This window comes from Biomphalaria glabrata, chromosome 3 (genome assembly GCF_947242115.1).
Source record: "Biomphalaria glabrata chromosome 3, xgBioGlab47.1, whole genome shotgun sequence".
NCBI classification, from domain to species: domain Eukaryota; kingdom Metazoa; phylum Mollusca; class Gastropoda; family Planorbidae; genus Biomphalaria; species Biomphalaria glabrata.
In genome coordinates, this window is record NC_074713.1 from 9,482,977 (window position 1) to 9,504,803 (window position 21,827).

Genomic DNA, 21,827 nt, shown 5'->3' on the forward strand with positions numbered 1-21,827 from the left:
CGAGAACTTTACAAAAGGATGACGTCAAGAACCAAACATCTTAGCAGGCTCCTAAGAGGGGAGGGGGGTGAGTTCGTGGGTCAAGACAACTTGGAGGTAAGGTCACACACACACACATGCACGAACTAGAAACGACCCCCTCCTTCCACGCCCCGATCTACAGCAACTCTACTAAAACAACTAGCAACCCTAACTTATCCCTATCTCTTCTCCTCTCTCCATCTCTCGTTCACTAGTACAACAAACGACTGGGTCACGTTGACCCAAGGACTCGAGATGAACGTACTGTCTGACAGGGACCTGGGCTGAGGACACGCCCTTACGTGACGACCAAAAACTAGACTGCTCACAAACCTCATCATAAATACTAAATGTGTTTCCACAACTGGCGCCTCTCACAGGACACACACACAATGTGATTCCACAACTGGCGCCTCTCACAGGACACACACACAATGTGATTCCACAAATGGCGCCTCTCACAGGACACACACACAATGTGATTCCACAACTGGCGCCTCTCACAGGACACACATACAATGTGATTCCACAACTGGCGCCTCTCACACGACACACAAAATGTGATTCCACAACTGGCGCTTCACACATGACACACAAATAATGAGGTGAAAACAAAATAGTTGGTGCATTTGTGAGTTAGGACATTACGAGGGACATCACTGTCGGGTATTACCAGTTGTACACTTATGACTGAGAACATTGCAAGAGATTAAGATACATACAAATATGAGTGAAAACTTGCAGGGGTCTAGAAGTGATTAAATATTGAGTTGAAAAAAAAAAAGCAGGGGCATAGAAGTGAAAAAAAAATGGTAGGGTACCGGTATTACGAAATATCAAGCCACGAGAGACAGAATGGCAGGGAATGACGAAATGCGGTGTAGCAAGAGCTGTGCAGACCTGATCAACTGATATATTGAATCTGGTTTTATTTACTGGGTCACACACTTTCCTTTTAAATCTTAACACGTGGATGATTAACACATGATCCTTTGTCAACTTTTCAAACTAATTAATGATATTGAAATCTTCGAGTTCAACTTTCACAATTTATTTCCAATCGTCCTTTTTAGGTTTTCTTTGGACTCCACGCCAGGCAAAGGACTTTGAAAGGTTTCTGCTCAGCAGTTAAGAAGCGAGAACCAGTTCCCTAAATCTGGCTTCTTAAGGTGGATTTCTGACATCGGTTACGTTGGTCGAGCACTCAATGCTTCTGGCAAAGATATCATCTAAATTCTATAAGTTAAACCAAATGCATCAGACCGGAAATATTTCGGTCCTAATTTTATTCTAAACTGCCAACCAATTGAAATAAAAGTCAGACTATTGGAGCTGTGTCACGTCAATGCAGGTGTTAGGTAATGGGTCCAATGACGAGTGCCCTGCATCAGAAATCAGTCAATTTGATAGAGACAGCAGGGTCAGCAGAGCCTGAACAAAGCGCGCGCGCATAAGTTGATGTTTCCGGCAGAGGCAGTGGGAGAGAGGTGACCTTTGGTGACATTTCATTCATGTCCGAAAAACAAGCAAATAGTTCAGACCAGCAGAGTGTCAAACTGATTTACAATTGACTTATCACAATGACACACGTCTCAATGACCCTACCCTAGATGCGATGACCCCGAGGGTAACATAACTGGATCTTATATGCTGCATTCTATGTCAGTGGCTCTCAACATACTGAAGTGGATATGGCATGCTTACCAATGTGATCATACAACTGCTAGGACACACTATGCAGACAAATTCAACCCTAACCCTAGAAACTTAAGGATGTACACAATGCTACAATTGTTTCATGTCAATGTATTTATTTATTGAGCTCAAAGACTAGAGACTACTGACTGGCCTAAGAGATACATTTGTTGCTGGATCTTTGTAATATCTATATATCTATCTATACTTTGGTATCTATTCAAATCGGTCGTTGGGGAATCGGTGAACTTGGGATCCACCAATTTTAATAGTTTCCATATTGTACAACCAATAATCAAATACTAAGAGTTATACAATCTTAGCAATCATCTCACTATCGCTTTCAATGAAGGTTTTTTGTCTCCATCACGTGATCAGAGTGTGTACAAAGATGAGGGGAACAAGTTTTGTGTTTAGGTTTATTTATCGTTAACAGTAGAGTCAGGATTTAAACCCAGCCCTCGAGCTAAGAGAAACTTTATTTTTAGGTCTTGATCTAAAATAAAATATTAGCGTCTCGTTTCAAAGTGCACAAAACCTGCTATTTTGCTTCAAGAAATGTTCAGTTTCTATCTATTTAATTTGCGTTTCACTGATATAGTCACTTATATAGTGTATTAGAAACAATGAAACAAACTAAAGCACAGCGAATACGTGAATGTTAAGATAGTGTGAATGGATCTAGTCGACCTAAATCCATTTTTTTTAAAAATCAAAACATTTGCTTGTATATATGGTATTACACCTAGACTAAATACACCCACACAAACCTAACGTACACATTCACTCTACGTATGATGTTATACATTTGCTGAAACCCGTGGCTCATGTTACACGCGCTTGTTTTAACATTCTAGCTATTAAAGTAAAGAATTAAGAGCAGTCCTTCAACTTGAATAGACGTCGTTCGGACGTGCACATACAAGCCGCCTATCCAAAAAGTTAGACGATACTTGCTCATAAATATGAATATCTTTGGACAAGTGTAATCTCTGCCTGGTTATCGCCCCACCTTTACGACTTGTACAGTGTCTGCTATCTCTGGACCTCAATTTAGTGAAACATCTTTCCACTTTATTTACACTCTATATCTAGCGATGTGCTCACATTTCGCTTTAAAAAAAAAGGCAGTCCGCCATGTTTACCAAAGATGTTAGGACAATTTATTTTAATCTCTTGATATAAAATCTTTTCTGCAACTAAACTGCAAGAATATTTTTAAAAAAATAAATAAATCGAGTGCTACGTAGCAAAGCTTTGCTAGAGCTGTCACAAGATCGTCAACTCTTTTTTAAAGACGTTCCTACATGGCACAAAACCAGAATGAAGACAAGAGTCAAATGAAAAGACGGTAACTGCCTTGAATGTGTTTAGGGTAGAATGGGTGTGACCTTTTCTTCTTCGTTCTCATGATGGAAAGTTTAAATAACTAGTCCCATAGTCCTAATATAGAGATGAACAGCGCTGTGGTGTCCAGATCTGGCAGCTCTCCTTAACTTTGTCTTCTACTTGGGTGTTTTGGGGCCTGTGTCTTGTTCTGGTCACTCGAAAGAATACGCAGCTTTGGAGGACATGGTCGGTATTCTATGGTGACACTCCTCACTCCTATTGATCGTTTTGCTTGAAGTTTGTGTGAGAGATGGTTGTTTTTTTTTTTCGGTTTATTTTACAGTGTATTATGGATTTCTGGACTGCTTATCCATTCCCCCCTATTTGGCCAGTATGTCAGATTCTTTCTATTAGAACGTGTGCTGGAATCTATTGTATTATGGAACAGTTTTCTTGCTCTTTACGCTGAGTTTGTTGTGTGAGACTAAACTGAAGGACTGCGCGTTAGAATTAATCCGAAATACACTTCCAATAACTAATGCATTACATTCGCTCGCGTTTTAAGTCAGAAATGTATTTTATTGATCCATATCTAATGTATAGAATACGAATAAATACGTAAATCAATGTCGCATTAAGAAATCTTTTTTTGCCTAGACTGCTAGAAATATTTTGTGGATAGATTTGAATCTAAAAGCTCAACTTTCTATTTGGGTATGTTCAAATAGAAACATTATTGTAAAGGAGAACAAAAGAGAGAGAGAGAGAAGGGGGGGGGGTGGAGCTGGATTTTTTAAAAACCTACGTCTCAATAAACTTCAAGTCAAGGGGTCAAAGTTCACTTCCATCCAGTCGAGACGAGATAATTAGATTCATGCCTCGCGTACCACATTTCAACGAAACAGTATCTTTCAAACTCAATGAGACGCCGGGGGGAGGGGAGAATGAGTCAATGACGTCATAAGAACTGAGGCGCTGGGATGTGGAACGTGGGAATACAGTCGTCAATGGAGAGGACAATAGTGGGCAACTGTTGGGCAGCAAATGACAACATCATTGAGTAACAACAGAAAAATGTACTTTATATACACACACACCTTTAAACAATGTATCTGTTAGCACTACAGTATGTACAAAGTAGGACTGCCTTCACCCCACTAAATGTGAGTGCAATTGGAATCTTTCAACTGCACTTTCTAGACAAGCTTTCTACAACAGAAGTTCAGACTGTTTCAACACATTTATCTCAGATCTACCAATTGAACCAGTGACCACAATGCAAGCCTTGTATATAAAGGAACACAAAACAAATCTTACATCGATACGTATTGGATTCGAACCAAACTTCTCCCTGGCTAAAGAATATCATTAGCTTTTAAAAAAGGCTGCATAAGAAAAACTACATGTTAGCGTGATTAGATTCTTATATATCAACAGCTAGTTGTACACAATCTCCACATGAGAAAATTGCCCCCCCCCCCCCCCCCCCTGTATACAACAGATCGGTGTAACCTGCTCCCCTACACTGCCCTCCTTCCCAATGCCACGTCCAGAGATCGTAGACATCATTGCTATCTGAAAACTAACCGAGTTTTAAAGATAACGTCAGGACTGTGATCGGGGTCTATCTACCGGTAGGGACTGATTCTTGGACGTCTTGGAGAGAATACATGAATGTAGAGAAAAGGGTGAGAGGTGAGCCAAGGGAGAGAGAATGAAAGAGTGGTCTAGAAATACATCCAGTGAGGAAAATAAAAAGGGATCAGTGGTTAATTAGACGTTATTTCAAAATGCTGGATTATCTGAGAGATGAGGAATTTTAAAGCGACGAGTGTTTGTGAGGGAGAGAGAGAGAGAGAGAGACAAGAGAGATAGAGTGAGACAAGAGATATGGAGACAGACAGAGAGAGAGACAGGGAGAGAGAGACACACACACACACACACACACAGAGAGAGAGAGAGAGAGAGAGGGTGATAGAGAGACACAGAGATAGAGATAAAGAGAGAGAGAGAGAGGGTGATAGAGAGACACAGAGATAGAGATAAAGAGAGAGAGAGAGAGAAAGAGACAGATGAATAAGAAATGTGAGAAGTTTTTGCGGAAAGAACTAGCTATTGGTTAGTTCCTCTCCTGTTCATTGCTCCAACCTTTACGGTCACTCATATACAGTCAGAGATGTAGTTCCTAGCCGAAACAAGGGAAGTAGCCTGTATAAACACTGGGGTGGGGGGGGGGGGAATCAGCTGCAGAGAAGTTGGCACGAAGCGTTTAATCCTTCTAACGATGACCAAATCTATAGCAGTAGATAAATGAATGTAAAGGATAAGTCTTTAGAAGAGATCTCAAAAACACTAAATCAATCCATTTTCTTTGAATGCAACACTTTAAATAGAATGCTGGGATGGGGGTAGATAAGGAGTATTTCTTGAAATGGGGACGTTGGGGGGGGGGGGGACGACCGAATAGTGGAGAGACTAGAGGGAGGACACATTCCCCCCTTTATTTTATTCCTTGCAGGCAGAAAGTGTGAGAGAGTTAAGGACTTGCAGAAATGACGCACGTGCTGTGTGAGATAACGGAGACATACATCGCCCTCATGTTTATCTACTGAATATATGCAGCTCACAGTTCCACAGGGAGGGGGGAGGGGTCTACATATTGCTACAATTAGGTCCATGTCAGCCTATGAAAAAAAAAATCAAAAGTTTAAATTACAGACTTTTATATTTAAAAAACAAAAAAAATATGAAAAAAAAAAATGACCAGTGTCCAGTCGAACTGTAGGATTTATGAACATGTGAAAGTATTAAAGGTAACAAAAAAAGTTTTCCTTAAAGACCTAATGCTCTAGTTGAGGGCTTTCAATATAAGCTTTCTCTGTTTAAATGTTCAGTTCACACAACGATTGATTAGCTTTGCATTCGTCCATTAATGTCATTGAAAATTTTATATCTTGAAGGTTTGCTGTTTAAAAAAACTATTAAACATTCCAGCAATAAATGGGATTGGAACTCCGGGTCTTTTTTTTTTTCTACTCGGTCTACTACGTTGACTTGGCAATCCAGCCACATTAGATCTTCGGTGTTTGATGGAAATGCTAACATCACAACAGACGCCTTCATAGTTTGGAATTTGGTTCAAACAACCTTGACAATTGCATCGCACGGTAATAGAACAAGAACAGCAAGTGGTGAAAACAAACTGATCGGAAATCTGTCACAGTTCTTTAATACATTTAAAATGAAAATGATGGACAACCATTGAATTCACATTTCCGTTAGAATTAATAGATCAGTCAGATTCCATCGTCCGTCGTTGTTTCTCAATTTCATTCTATATTTGTATTTATCGACCAACAAGACAGCACTGAAATTATTTTTAATGAAAACCTATCAGCAAACAGTCTTTGGGTAGGTGCAGCATCCAGTACAATGGTATACAATTATTCACTTCGAATCAGGTTAGTCTTGGAGCCAATATTTGACACACCCAAAACTCTTCTGTGTGGATGAAGTGTGACAACTACTAAACCTGACAAACATACCGAAATAGACTTAAAACCTTAAACGTGTTAGGGTTCCAAGACTAAGACTTCGAGAGTTCTAAGCACTTGGTCATGTGATCAGATCGGCGATGATCCTTTCAATTTGTCAACCGATCAATCTGCTTTCTGTTTACAAGAGAACATGGGGGGGGGGGGGGCGATATTTCACCAGGTAAGTTTTGTTAGTAACTCTAAGCCGTGTAACACTTTAATTTTGCATGCCGCTTTTATTTCCAAATACAAATTTCCACAGCCGTACAAAGCATCTGTGATGACCTAGATAAACTCTGAACCATCTCCTCTCCCAGAGGTTTCCTGCTCAGTAAAGTCACATCGCAGCAATGTGAGTATAGTCATTAAGTCGGGTTGACCGCAGGTTCAGCCGGTGTACGGTGCATCAGTTTCCTGAGATGTCTATCGGGCTGCTGATACATACTACGGGGTGGAGATTTCACAGGGTTTACATCACACCTGACATTACAGACCACATCAGATACCCCAATCTACACGAAATCAGACAACACAATCTACACCACATCTGACATGACATCATAAGCCACATCTGACTCGGCAATCTAGCACCAGTCAAGTGCTTGCCATGTCTAAATGCCATCACACGTCAAACAATGCAAATAGTATTATTGTATTAAACCAAAACTAAGAGTCTAGATATCTATGAATAGTCGAGTCTAGGTATATTTAAACTGTCGAATCTAGATGTATTTGAACAGTCGCGTCTTTGATCAGACATGGAAATGAACGGAATTCTTAATCTAATGATAATATGACTGTTACAATCAACAGTTTTACAAAGTCACGAACATAGCGCAATTACTTCTTTAGTGACAATAACTAACAATCTCTCGTATCTACATATCTAAATGTCTCGTCAAAGCTGTTTTCTATCTAAATGTCTCGTCAAAGCTGTCTTCTATCTAAATGTCTCGTCAAAGCTGTCTTCTATCAAAATGTCTCGTCAAAGCTGTCTTCTATCTAAATGTCTCGTCAAAGCTGTTTTCTATCTAAATGTCTCGTCAAAGCTGTTTTCTATCTAAATGTCTCATATGTAAACTGCCTTCCACCTAAATGGTGCTCTGCCTTGGAAGGTGTGTTTAGAAATGAATGTATTCTAAATTACTCAAATAAAATCACTAGAGAATTGAAATCAATCAAAATTTAAGTTAATTTATAAACGTTAAACGGAAAAATTAAAAAAAAAACACAAAAAAAACTCTGGAAATGATGAAGTTTAATTTTCTACTTCTCTTCCAGCTTGGACTGCATGTGTTTCTAGTGTCTGTATTGTTCGACCACTGAGTTACAGTTTTGTTATACATAAAATGACCCTGTTCTATTCTATAACATTCAAGGAGTCACTAAGCTGACTTATGTACACAACTTTTTCAACATCTTTTAAGATTGAAATCTACTTTTTTTTTTTATTTTTACAAAGACTGGTCGGGGGAGGGGGGGTAGACGAGGGACGAACTTGGACCCCCACGTTCATCCAAATTGTGTATTTCTGTAGAGTACAGGCCTGGCTAGTTTAATGATCTAGACAGAAAGGATTTAGTTCATCATACAGTTTACAGTAATAGTCAACGAGAATGCAGTCCACAGAAATCCCATTGGTTTCCATGTCATACCATGGCCCAAGTGCCTGAATGGTTCTTTGAAGACCAGATCTTTAAACGTAGTCCAAATACCGACAGGATTACTTTTATTATTATTATTAGGAACACAACTGGTACAAGACTGGATGGTGAAGCAGAATACACGTGACTGAAGTGAAACGCGTGTAGGGATGAAATCAAAAGTAGGACGTAGATTGAAGGCAACAAAAAGGTCATTGTCTACAGAAGATAGGGCACTCATTGTGCAATTCCAGCCTACAGGTAATAGGCCAGGCTGTATTATTCCACAACAAACAGTCTCTCTGTTTTCCCAAGAGTTCCAAGTCCATGGAAACTTCTGGGCCATGTGCTGGCATCTTACTCTAAAAGATTGTATTGTGTAACTTCAGAAAGGTACTTTTTTTTTTTTTTTGCTGTTGTGATCTAGAAAAAAAAACGATTGCAACATAACCGTGCGTGAGCCGCAACGTGAGCGGTGCGCGCGTGCGTGTGTGTGAGTGCGAGATCTGTGTGAGCGCTATGTTTACATTGGCCTAGATTTCGTCTGCAGCTAAACATCAATGACTATACATGTCACACTAAAAGACCAAAGACGTCACCCCAAGGTTGAGCTAGAAAGTTTATGAATTGCACAATCCAGTGCTGGATTTACCTATAGGCAACACAATTTATAGCTTAGGGCCCCCACTTGCTTCAGAAGGGGGGGGGGCGCAAAATTATTTTTTTTAGGAAAAAAAAAGGAATAAATGGGTCAATTTCAATGGGCCCCATATGTTAAATAGCAAAGGGCTTTATCAAGTCTAAATCTGATTCTGATAAAAACCAAGAGCTAGTGTAAAAACACAAGGTGATTGTGGTTACTTCTTAGAACAGGAAGATAGGCCTATTAATATACAAGTTATACTATGTATCCTTCTTGCTTCTCTTCATCGACTTTCTCCAACATTCGAATTAAGAGAAAAGCATTTAATTTTTTATGAATTTAATTACAATGTCTAGAAATGGTACACACACACACACAATTTTCTCCATTGTCTCGGTGATACCCAGTGATAAATGGCACCCAGCTAGTGTACGTTTATTATCTAGTATTACTGAGATGCTCCTATAGCCGCCATTCGACACGTCTGCTCCATAGTACACAAAAAAGCTGCAGCGACTCGCTTACATAATTATTATTTTTTTTTTTTTGCAGTAATACGGCCCTTGACACGCATGTCTTAAATCTTTATGGGCCCTAGGCCGGAAAAGGTTGGACACTGATTTACTGGACGTGACAGCTGAGTGCAAAAGCTGAGGCCTGGTTCTGAGCTATCTACAGGTGATTCATTCGTAGCTCTGTTACAGGTCTTGTCAGAAATCACTGGAGTGTTTTGCCAGGCTCCAGCCATTTCTACATACATGGAGGCTCTGTTCGGTTTTAGAACGGCTGGGGGGGGGGGGGGGGTGAAATGAGGCAGAGTTTGCAGATAGTATAATCAACATACATTATTTATAAGAAGACGTAATCCAAATAGTAATGCTAGATTTAAAACAGCATGTACCGGTATATTGCTTTAAATCTGAATTTCAACGACAACCTACTTTACATACAGCGAAAGAAACAAAAATTGACCTTGATCTTGAGTAGTACATTGCACAATATTATGCATCGCCATAAGGCAGACCCTGCTCCCCAGACATGGACCCAACGTCGTCTCAATGATAACACTCACAGGGAAAATAAAAATGGTCGCTTTTTTTCCGAATTACGTAAAGGGGGCGCACCCATTTCCTATGCAGACAAGGGCGAGCACTCGCAAGCTATTCGAAATAGATATATAAAAGAATAAATGTTTTGTTTGTATGCGTGTTTCAAAGGACGTGTTTTAAGCGTCTTCAGTTAGACTCGGCGACCTAGGCAACAGGTAAATAGCCTAGATAATGTCCATGTCAATGGCCAGGCTATCTACGGCTTGGAAGCCACGGTAAATCGGCCCGTGTGTGCCAACTAGCATCTGGCACAGAGGATATTTTGACACCTTCCTAACGACCTCGATGACGACCAAAACGGAACATTTGTTGCTAAAAATAAACACCCTTGGAAGTGTCTTGATGACATAGTGGTAACTGTCTCGACCTGTCAATAATTTAGTCTATATTTGGTCCAGGGCTTTTAATTAGCACTCTGGAAACACACGCGGAGAGTAATTTCTTTACTAGCATTCATAGTGCTTTATTATACTCGTATTCGTAGTATTTTGCTATAGATCTACTAGTATTCCTAATACTTTATTATAGTTCGTCCATCGTGGTTTGATGATGACCACTTTGTCATCCAGGGGGCTGAGGGCTTTGCAATGGGGTTTTATGCCTCCTTATGTGGCTGGTGAGACCTATGTGAGCCCGGAATGTTCGGAAATACTTTATTATACTCGTATTCGTAGCATTTTGCTATAGATCTATTAGTATTCCTAGTACTTTATTATACTCGTATTAAATAAAGACTTGATCTAGATTCTATAAATAGTGTGTATCATGATAGATAGTTTTGTATAGGCCTTTATTCTTAAGGACTGCTACGATTCACTGGATGAAAAATTGTGTTTGGGGAATGTGTGCGTTATATTGCAGTCCGTTCATTTTGGGTTTAAAAAGAATATTGAGGAAACGGGTGCCTTTGTCAGATTGGTACATGGTAGAAACAAAGCAAAGGGCGCCTACAAAATACCAGTATCTGACTGTTACTGAGTACACTTTATCACACATCGGTGAATAACATAAACATGGCACATAGAACATTGTTCGGTTTGGTTTATTACACTATCTTTAAAACGTACTATAATTTCTAGTACACAATACACTTATATTCACTGTTCTTTCATAGTGTTTTTTTTTTTAATAATTCCTAAAAATATAATTTCGTTTTCGGATTAAGCGGACTTTCGGATTGCCGAAGTTGTGATTACAAGGACTCCACTGTATAACTCAATAATTTATAAAAAAAAAAAATTTGTGCTAAAAAAAAAAAAAGTAGGGACATAACAAAAACAACAAGGGAAATAAAAATTGACCCACGGCAATGAGATTATTCCTTTACTGTTCTACTTGTTCGCCTTCAATAGAGCACTGAAGATCACAGACCTACATATACTAGATCTCGACTGGAAACAGCCACATTTCATAATCAGATCGTTATGTACGTAGCTTTTTTGTTTTCAAGCTGTAAGGCACAGTAAGGGAATTGGCCTTATGAATCTTGGAACTCGCTCTTCTGTCTGTCGGAAAAGTAATGATCTTAGTTTTCAAAAATTAGAAATAATACAAACTCATTTTGACGGATTTTAAAACACAGACGCAATTCATCACAGAACTATAGATTCAAGCAAATCTATGAAATAAAGCTCATTCCCCTTTTAGTTTCCATAGACCTCTACAAAAAAATGTCGCGTTTCGACAATCCTAGATGTAAATATTTCAAGCCTGTTACTTTGAATCCTCTTATGATTTTAGAGTGTATACTTAAATAGATCTTTCTTGATCTTTGTCTAGATTCTGGATCTAAAAATCGAAAGGCATTGTCATTTTAATACAACTTGATCTATATCAAGCATATTATAAGTTATGGAGTGTATATGTGAGTGTTTATATAGTGACGGTGGGAAAAGGTTAGCGACTGGTTGTGAATGATGCAACATTAGTGACATTGTCGTCACTTGGTCAGTTAGGGGAGACGACTGCAGAACGTGAGAACGAAGGTTGTTTTATTGTAGTGAGTTAGATTTTGTTTAAAAAAAATATTATTGCTAAAGTCTACTACATTTATTTCATTTTTTGATTTTGATTTTGTCTATATTATTGTTCATAAGGAAGTTATTGAAGTTAGACATTTTATTAGTTAAGACTTATTACGCCTTCAACGGTTTAGTTTGGTGCTACAAGTTAACCACCGGTAACAACACTAGGCTAGTAGGTTTGAAGAAAAAAAAACAACAACAATAACTATACATCATATAGCTACAAACCAACACCTTGTTTCAGGACATTAGCGTTGAGAGATCGGCACGTCCAGTAATGATTACATATATGTAGGTCTGTGACTAGAGCTGAGACTATCTGACAAGAAGACACGAATTCTCACCCGATCTGTATGAACCTTTGGGCTATTATCAGTCTACGTTACGCGTCACTTCATTCAATACCTTTCAACCACATCTCTATTAAGTCCAACGAATGTGTACTGTGGGTCTACAGCCTTCCTCTATTAGACCCAATTAAACCAGTGCACGTGATTAGGGGGTCAACGTTTGCTCCTAACTAACCTTCCGCTATGCGCCATAAACATTACGCGATGGGGCGGGGCCAGTGATGTACACTCACAGATGTGCGCGCACCCTTTTCTTATCTGTTGGGCGTCGATCGAAGAATACAGAAAGACAGAGGGGGAGGTCATTCCAGGCGACCCCCCAAAGACGGTACACATTTCGTATGTTTACGTGAGTATTTAAGAAGTCAATGTTGTATGAGCCTGTTTACATGTCCTTTATTATCAAAAGGTTATTAAGCAAAGCAGAAACAAAGCTCAGGATGAAATAATCATCTTTGTTTTTTCTTCTCTCCTATGTTAGAATGTTGTTATTTTAATACAGAAACAAGAGCCCTGGCTGAAATATCAGGAAGACTTGTATTAATAGAGTGTTTCACAAACTATAAGCATACTTATGTAACTGCGTTTATTGGTATTTTATTGAACACCCACAGTGATATTAAATATATTTAACTTTATCAAGTATTCGTCCATTCATTACCAATACACTTCAAAGTGTTCTCGGCTTTTCTGTATTAGTTCGAGTCCCCCAACTGGTCAGTCGTGTCGTCTGAAGTGTGTGTATAACGCACTCTTTAAAAAAAATAAGACTCAGATTTCTGGACATATTTAGACGTATATTTGGCAAACATGAGAATGTGAAGCTTCCTGCTGTTATAAGATCTTTGCCAGAGCACTGTGTCACACATCAAGAGGGACTTGTAACGCTTTGTGCAAGAACAAGAGCCAGATTTGGGCCAGCAACACACTGAGTCTGCACTCGCACAAGCTTCGTTCGTGGAGCAGATGTTGTCAAAAGTCATCTCTTCGCATGGCTGGGGCTTGACGAGGGTGTTATCTGGCCAGCACAACGACCTGTCCGTATTTACTTTCCCACCAAGAGGCCAGACGCTCTACCACTCGGTCAGCCCGCCGATATTGAAACACCTTAATGGCATCTTTCAACGATATGGCCAGCACAACTACACGGCCATCTTTATTTCCATAACTAATGCCAAAAAGCTAGACCACTCGGTCACCACCCTCAGTGTTTTCATAGAAACATATTAAATGGCGTGTTGGATTAAAAAAAAAGCTACCAAGACAACTTCCCCACTAACACAGTGGAGTGACATGAAGTCCTCGTATCCATGGAATACAATAACATGCCGATTGTTAATATTTTTTATTTTACCATTGCAACACTTGCTCCCCATCTGAGATGATTAGACCATTAAGGAAGACACGTCAGCCTTACTCCACATCAACCTTTTTTGTACGTCTCCGTTATATTTTTATTTTGAAGCTCGTGTAGATCCAAATGGGACACAACACGAAGCTATAAAACACTCTCTTTCAAACCTTTCATCATGTTCCCTAAAAAGTACCATCTACAATATTCCAAACTCAAGACACTATTGGGGGTTTCAAATACAGGTCAAAGATTTATACCGTTTCCAAAGACATATCTTTCATACATTTGGCTTTTCAAAAAAATATTTTTGACCGAATCCGACCGAATCCATCAAGGGACGTGGCTCTCACCAGACACATTTTCCTTTGCGCGATGTATTCCGAAACATCCCACGAAACGAGGCGCATCAAAGTGAGCCAGTTAGACCTGCATTTGTGCTAAGCCTCCAGGTGAGTTTAAGGTCAGAGCGACACGACAGCAGAATCGAGAAGGGCGCGAATGCCACAGCAGACGATAATTGATTGAGTCAACCCAAACAAACAAACACAGGCAGAGGCGTTGGGTTGAGGAGGGTGCGAATTCACTAGAGGAGTTGCGGGTTTACTTACCGCTTTTGTTGTTGGTGATGCCGTAGATCTTGAGCATACTGATGGACAGCCTCATAATGGAGGCCTTGTCCAGTTGACTGCATACGCTCTCTGTGATTGGAAGACAGCTGGCCAGCTCTGTGAAGACTTCCGTTTCTTTGCCACGACGACATCGCGCTGCATCTCGGGATTTTTCTTTACGTTTTTCCGTGTTCCTGAAAGAAAAATAATTTTTTTGAAAAAAAAAAACAAAAAACAAAAAAAAAAAACACACATTTAAATTTTCAAAAATTAAGAATGGAGAAAAAAACAACAACAGACAACAAATTAAACATTTGCTTTATACCTAGTCGCTAAAAGTATATTGACACCTGCTTAAGACTGTGTAATAAGTTAATTAACCTACGAATGACGAATGTTCAAGGCTATTTTGTAAAGGCTATGCGTGGTGTCAGAAAAGTTTAATTTAAAAATATAAGAAAAAAAAATTCATTCAATTGTTTAATTCTCGAGCACAAGAAACTCGAAAAACTCGGAGAGTGTGGCTTCAGGTAGGGACCTATTGACGTAGTTACAAACACTTTTTTTTCTTCAACGTCTTAAAATCATCAGAATACATGGTGTGTGTGTGTGTGTGTGTGTTTCTTTGTCAGTACAGGGCCTTACTTTGAACAGAAGACTAGCACGTGAAGTTCAAGTCATTAGAAGACGCGAAATGTCTCATTAACTCGCGCGTTACGTCGCACTCCGCTCTTTCATCCTCCAAGATAAAACTGTCCAAGTTGTGAGAATGACATTATCTGGCCTAACGTTTAGAGATTAATCAGAGTGGTGTGCATTTCCAGGTGCAAGACGACACTGCCGCGTTCAGCAAAGCGCACCACATCATCCGAAACGCAAGACGTTGGAATTCAACCAAAAAGGTTCGGTTACAATTGGTTGTCTCAAAAGGGGCGGATGGGGGATAACGCTACCCTGGCTTCAGTTTTCCGTATCAATGTGTCTACTATGGAATGGAAGGACGACTCGGGATATAGTAACCTAGCTTCGACTAAAAGAAAGACACATATGCCCTACAATTACGTAAACATTTCAACGGTTCGCGAGGTTTTAGAACATGACATAAGAACTGGCCAGCCGGAACCTACACCTGCACAGCAGGCTACATTTCGGTGGAGAAACGCTTACAAAATGTGGCAGAAAATAGATATTGTTATCTTCCATCTTGTCACAGGTACTTGTGATAGGCTTAAGTCACGTGCCTCGTTTCACTATGGATAACTTATTCTACAGCATTCAACTTGAATACCTTTTTTTGTTTACCCGCTGTCTGTTCGATTCACTATCAACTAGTAATATATTGTTGTTGTTTTGTAAATCCATTCCTACTTTATGGTCAAATAATAGATAAGAAATAAACATTCATATTGCATTTGTCTTTGAAAAATGAAGAGGACAAAGAACAAATAAAAGGACCAATACAGGGATAGAACCCACCACATTCATGTGACGGCTGTATCAACTAAGCCTACTAGTACTACTAATTGCGAAATTTTAGCTTCGACTAAATAATTCCCTTTGTTTACAGAGTGTCTTTTGACCAACTTCCTTTGACTTTTATCTATGACGTATGTGTGAGCTAATTATAGGAATTAGAAAAACAAAAGCTACGATATCCTACCACACGGTGAGATTCGAACCTCAGTGACCGCATCCCATTTCTTCATATTTTGGAGATAATGCCAGACCACTTACTTTTTTTTTCTTTCTGAATCTACTTTACCTTTTCCAAGATTAATGTGTTCTCTTCGTCATCGTAGCAAATCAAGTTTTGCCCAGTTGTATAAGTCAGTTATAAGAAATATATTTAAAAATTTAGAGCAAGCTCCAATATGTTACGCGATCAGAGATTCGGATTAATAATCACTTTCTAATCTGATGGGAATGTATATTTTGGTTTTCTATATTTATAATGTTTTGTTTGGTGTAAAGCACAAATTGTAAGACGAATTTCATTATGGATAATAAAGATTATTATTATTATTATTATTATTAAAAGAAATTATAAAGACTTGGTACAATGGCGATAAATAAAATAACATCTAACTTCTGTATGTATTTTAATAATGTCTTTGGGGGGGGGGAAGCTCATTATAACTACTATTGCTTGTTGATGATTGTGAGAATAAAGAAATACTCTTTTCATAACGAACATTTTTACCAAGAAAAAAACATGTGTACACATTAAACCGAGCAGCTCAATCGATGTGTACAACAATGTCCTAGAGGAAACAAGAAGGACAATTATAAAGACTTCAGTACACACGTATGTGTACACAGAGAGCTTATCTTGTACTTCCATTTAACCAGATTCCACCTATGTCTAATGTGGTCTCGGCCTAACCCACACAATCAACAGGCCCACCCCAGAGCGGCGGCGATGGCAAGAGGGTGAGAACTCGCATGGGAGTCCAAGAACTAGTGGAGTTCAGTGTGAGTGGTACCATTTGAACTTGGCCACATTCTAGTTCTACGACTTAGGGATACTGTTATTTTGGGCGGATGGTGGGCACGCCCAAACCAATATTTATTATGCAAAATGTATGAAAACAATTTTATCCTAGTTAAAAACTTACACTTTTTTGTTTTAGTCAGGAGATACACGTGACGGTCGTGTACACCTTTGACAATATTCTATAGCTTACTGACAAAGCTTGTTTGTTTTCTTTTACAGCCAATAAATGATAAGTAGGTTACAATAAAAAAAAAGTCTCCAGAAATCGACAATCTTTTTTTTTTCTTGAACCAAAGCCCCAGAAAGTTAGATACTTCAATGACTCAATTTCTAAAAATGTATTGATATCGACTAGTTAAAACTTATATGAGATGTGATCATTTTTCTAAACATAGACTTCTAATTTCTGATATCGCCCACCCCTCCAGTTCTTTATTGTATTTCTGTATGTATGTTTGTATATATATATGCAGATAAAGCCTCTGTCCTCTGGGGGTTCTACTTATGTATTGTTTTCGACGTTATATATAAAGACCCTTCAACAACTGAAACTAATATGACCGGGGATAAGGTGTGTACGTTTGTAACAACAAGCCATTATCTAACAAGGCCACACTGTGTTTTTGGAAGATTGGCTCAACTTAAAGACTGGCGCCCAAAACAAACAAACACCAAAACGTGACCAGCACCGGAAGGGCGTACGTAGGTCAGTGCTGTGAGTAGAAGGCCAAAACGTGACCAGACAGTCCTGCTGTCAGTGACGAGGCCGTAGATTGCCCGGTCAACTATCTCTTGGTTTTGTTTGCACTTTTTTTTTCGTTGTTGTCAGCAGTGATTCTCAACACCGTGAATAATTGTTCCCTGCAATGTGTCGTGCGGGGGAGGAATTAAAACGATTAGGCAATGGTGCCTAACAGGTTGGAGTGTCAGATAACAACCTGACACACATTTCGCGGGCCGACTCGAATAAAGTATATGTTTAAGAAAAAAACAAAACAAAAAAAAAAACTTGAAGTGAATGTGTTTGTTGTTGATGCATCATAAAGTGCCTTGTAAAACTATAAACTAATATTGATAAATTTCTTTTTAAAATTTATGTCAAAAGTTTAGAAAATCATACGTGAAAATAGAATCTTGATAAGATTTGTATCGACAATTTTCAGTTTATGGGGGACCGGTATATATAAGCCCTATGAAGTATAAGTAATAAACATTGTATCATCGTTTCATGTCTAAGTCTTAATAACTTGCACCATGTCAAGGACGCTAAACTGAGGTTCACAGTTACCTACTGAATACAAAAGAATTGCGCTCTAATTTGAACACTATCTCTAAGCGTGGCTCTTCATCTACGTGTCCAGGCTCCTTTATTCCCGCTAGTTAGTGGCCCCCATTGGTTTCTAAATACGTTTCAATAATGGCTCTGCCACGTGGAAATTAGAACGTACCACAAATGTAGAGCTTACAAAATCTAATTGTGCATCTACTCTTCAAGTAGCACAGCTTCTCAACCACGTCTTTATCTCCTACACCGGATACACCAAGAAGATAGACATTCTTTGTTTGTTTCCCTCCAAATATGAACATGACTAATACTTAGATAACCTTACATGATCATTAGTGTGTGTTTTTTTTTAAAATAAAGTTGAAAGTAAAAAACCGAGTTAAATGTAACTTCAGGATGTCACCAAGTTTTCAATATATTTTCTTACAGACAAAATACTTCAGTGAACAGTCGCGTGTTGGGTGACGTGGACGCCAAGAGATCAGCACCAAACTTAAGCAGTTAAAATTAATGGATTATTCCGCAAGAATTCGAACTCAAAAGCCCCAGTGATTTACCACGCGGCCACTAAGCCTCAAGATGCAATCTAGAAGTATTTTTTTTCCATTGAGTAGATCTTCTAGAAACATTTTACACATTCTAGAAACATTTTCCCCATTCTAGAAACATTTTCCCCTATTTTCACTGAAGTAACACAAGAAGTGGTTCTGAGTAAACAAGACAGTGATGGCTACAAGAGCAAGGGAAAAAATTGTTTGGGTGAAATTGGAAACGGACATGTGTGAATTTCGTGACTGGAGCAGAAAGTAGATAGTACACCCACTCATTACAAGAGACATAGGACACACAAGACCATGGACTGTTGTGTGGAGAGATACTAAACATGACTCTCAAATGGAATTAGAGTTTTGAAATTTAAAAATCTTTGACCACTATTTTATACGAAAGAAGGCAGTGATGAATGATTGTTTTTCGTTAATTAGCTTAGATAATGTTTTTAAAAGTTAATTTAAGTTAGCCAGCAATCCGATGCGTTGAGTCAACACAGGTAACGCGTCATAAGGGGTGAGCTTTAACTGACCCAAGAAATATAGTGTGCCCACCAAATTAAAGTGTACTCAATCTCAAGACCTCCCCTAAAACTATAAAATTCAAAGATCAAAATCTTTTTTCAGGATTGGAACTCTAGAACCCAGAGAATGGAAGGAAAGGGTTTTCAATTAAAACTTCATTTACGATTTTAATGAATTACTGTCTTTAGATCCTCTCATTTTTAAATTAAACCTTTTCGAGCATTACATGTTCAACTACTACTAACTATATTTTTAAAATTCCAAAGTAAATAACAGGAATATAATCATGTCCTTCCAGCATCCGCTGAGTATTTTTAAAGTGATGATAGGCGCAGGTCAATACCACTCTTTACACTAAATGCCGCGCACTGCCGAGGACAGTGAACCTAAATCGTCCCACCGGTGTACAACGGTTATGTCTGCGCTGTTTGTGGCAAAATATGTAGGTCGTAGCTGGGGCTGCGTAGCCACGTAAAATACTGCACTCCTGATTAGTCTTCGGACTCGAAAACAAACACCTTATTATTCATGTCTTCATATTAAATTAAAGCATTTCGTATTTGAATCGGTGCCTTTAAATATGAAATCTATTTGTAGTCGCAGTCGAAATCAGGCAAATAAAACAATTCATCTACACCTTAGTAAACGTATTGGGGGATGTAATTTCGTACTAGCAAGTTAGTAGACACGGTACATAACGCTCAAACGTTTCATTTCATGAGTTTGACTGAGACCTGTTACTGCAAGTCAAAGCCAGTTTTTAATGTAATAAAATCCCGATATTTATATATTTGTTTTATTAGCAGTGTCGGGCAATGCCCACCAGCAGGTCTGCGTTGTTCAAGTCTGCTGTCAGCAAGTTCTCTTAAGCCTATTTGTAAACACAGCCTGGAATGAAGTTATCCAAAAATCTCAGCAGACGAAGTAATGCGATGTTGACAGCTGCTACGTCACATGCAACCTTTTTTTTTTTGTTGTACCAACCGTTGGCCTTCATCTTCCGGCCAATTATCTTCACGACACCATCCAAATATTGACGCTATTTCACACAGCTATGTCCATTGTTTCAATAGATAACACAAGCCAAACGAAAGAATGTAGATCTACACGTCTGACAAACACAAAGACGGGGGAAGTCCAAAACATATCAACAGCATTCTGACAAAAGATAAGAATATTTTTTTTTAAAGGAGGTAGGAACCGAAATCATCAAACTGAGATTCGAAAACCTACCACTCAGAGGTGACTCTAAAAGCAAGACGAAGATCTATTCATCGACACTGTACGCATAATAGCCAAGGCGTTTGAAACATTGTTGTAGAGATATCGTACGTCTAGGGAGTTTCGGTTTTACATTTGAAACGATGAATGTCAACAAGCTTTTGATACGACAAGCTGCGACAATAAAACAAGTGTAAGACCTAAACCTAGTGATTACCTCGACATCAGGGTAAAGTGCTTGGAAGCGTTCAGTTTAAGACTAATAGGCTGATCTATTGATTTCTGGGCTGTACACGACTAGAGTCGTCTCGGCGATCGCGTGCAAATGCCAATTAAAAGTCATGCTATACATTAAACTAGTAAGTAAACTTAAATTAACACTAAGAGGTAGCTTACTTGTAAGGCATGGTAGAGGCGTCCACTTAGTAGGCACACCTAGGGGTCATCGGTAAGTCAGGCACGGCCGATATAAATATAATCCATTGACCGTATGAACTCACTAGACCGTGGCAACCAAATATCCATCCACAGGTAACCACCAGAAAGAAAAGAATTCGCTTTATTCGCAGTTTTTTTTTTTAAATGGCTACTCCTGCTCCAGTCAAAGTTGAGGTTAAGTCCGCTTGAATTCAAGGAAATGGAGTAGTCTGTTAAAACACTCGACTGATTAGAAACTATATAGCACGGTGGGCTTTCTACAACCAAACCATTAATGTGAAACTGTTCTTAATGAGCAGGCTTTGTTGTCCTTCCGACCAGGAACTGAAGCCACAAACTAGACCAGCGAACAAACACAATTGGAGAAAATATACGGGAAACACAATCGCAGCAAGTCAGCGGTTAGTAGATTTAAAAAAAAATTTAACAAAAATAGCATTAAGAACGGTATATGCTATCGCTCTTAACACTTAATGTTTTCAAGCTCGATATAACAAGGATTTGGGGTTTATATAAGCATGAATTGTAAAGCTGTGTTTGATGTGTGTGTGTGTGTGTGAGAGAGAGAGAGAGAGAGAGAGAGTAGAGTGACTATAAAGAAATAGTTCAATACGCGATGTTATCAATATACAAATGTGGTGGTAGGCTCTCTTCCTAGCTAATAATAATAAGACTTGACCCGTGGAAGACCCCGTCTGTTGAATACAGAGTAGGCCCGGGAGCCCCAGGGCCTTATTTCTACACATACGCATCGCGAAGTGACACGATGAAACCCAAGCGCTTGACCAGAATGTGTGTGTATGGTAAGAACGAGATAAATATGTGTGTGTGTGGTAAGAACTGGAGATAAATATGTTTATGCATGGTAAGAACTGGAGATAAATATGTTTATGCATGGTAAGAACTGGAGATAAATATGTTTATGCATGGTAAGAACTGGAGATAAATGTTTGTATGTAAAAAGACAACGAAAGAATCTGTTCAATAAGCACTTGTTTTGAAAG

The 21,827-nt window shown here is 38.9% G+C and overlaps 1 protein-coding gene across 4 annotated transcripts in view; it reads right to left on the minus strand.

Annotated features, from left to right (window-relative positions):
- Positions 1-21,827, minus strand: part of LOC106066304 (hypoxia-inducible factor 1-alpha-like) — a 66,480-nt gene that overhangs the window by 17,385 nt on the left and 27,268 nt on the right. For 3 of the 4 annotated variants that reach the window (XM_056023257.1, XM_056023258.1, XM_056023256.1), the window contains exons 2-3: positions 20,782-21,160; positions 14,313-14,506 (exon numbers count right to left, since the gene is read on the minus strand). In XM_056023257.1, the coding sequence (XP_055879232.1) occupies positions 14,313-14,506; positions 20,782-20,792 (205 nt within the window). In that variant the 5' untranslated portion in view covers positions 20,793-21,160. The remainder of the gene's footprint in view (positions 1-14,312; positions 14,507-20,781; positions 21,161-21,827) is intronic. The other variant, XM_056023255.1, reaches the window with a different exon arrangement.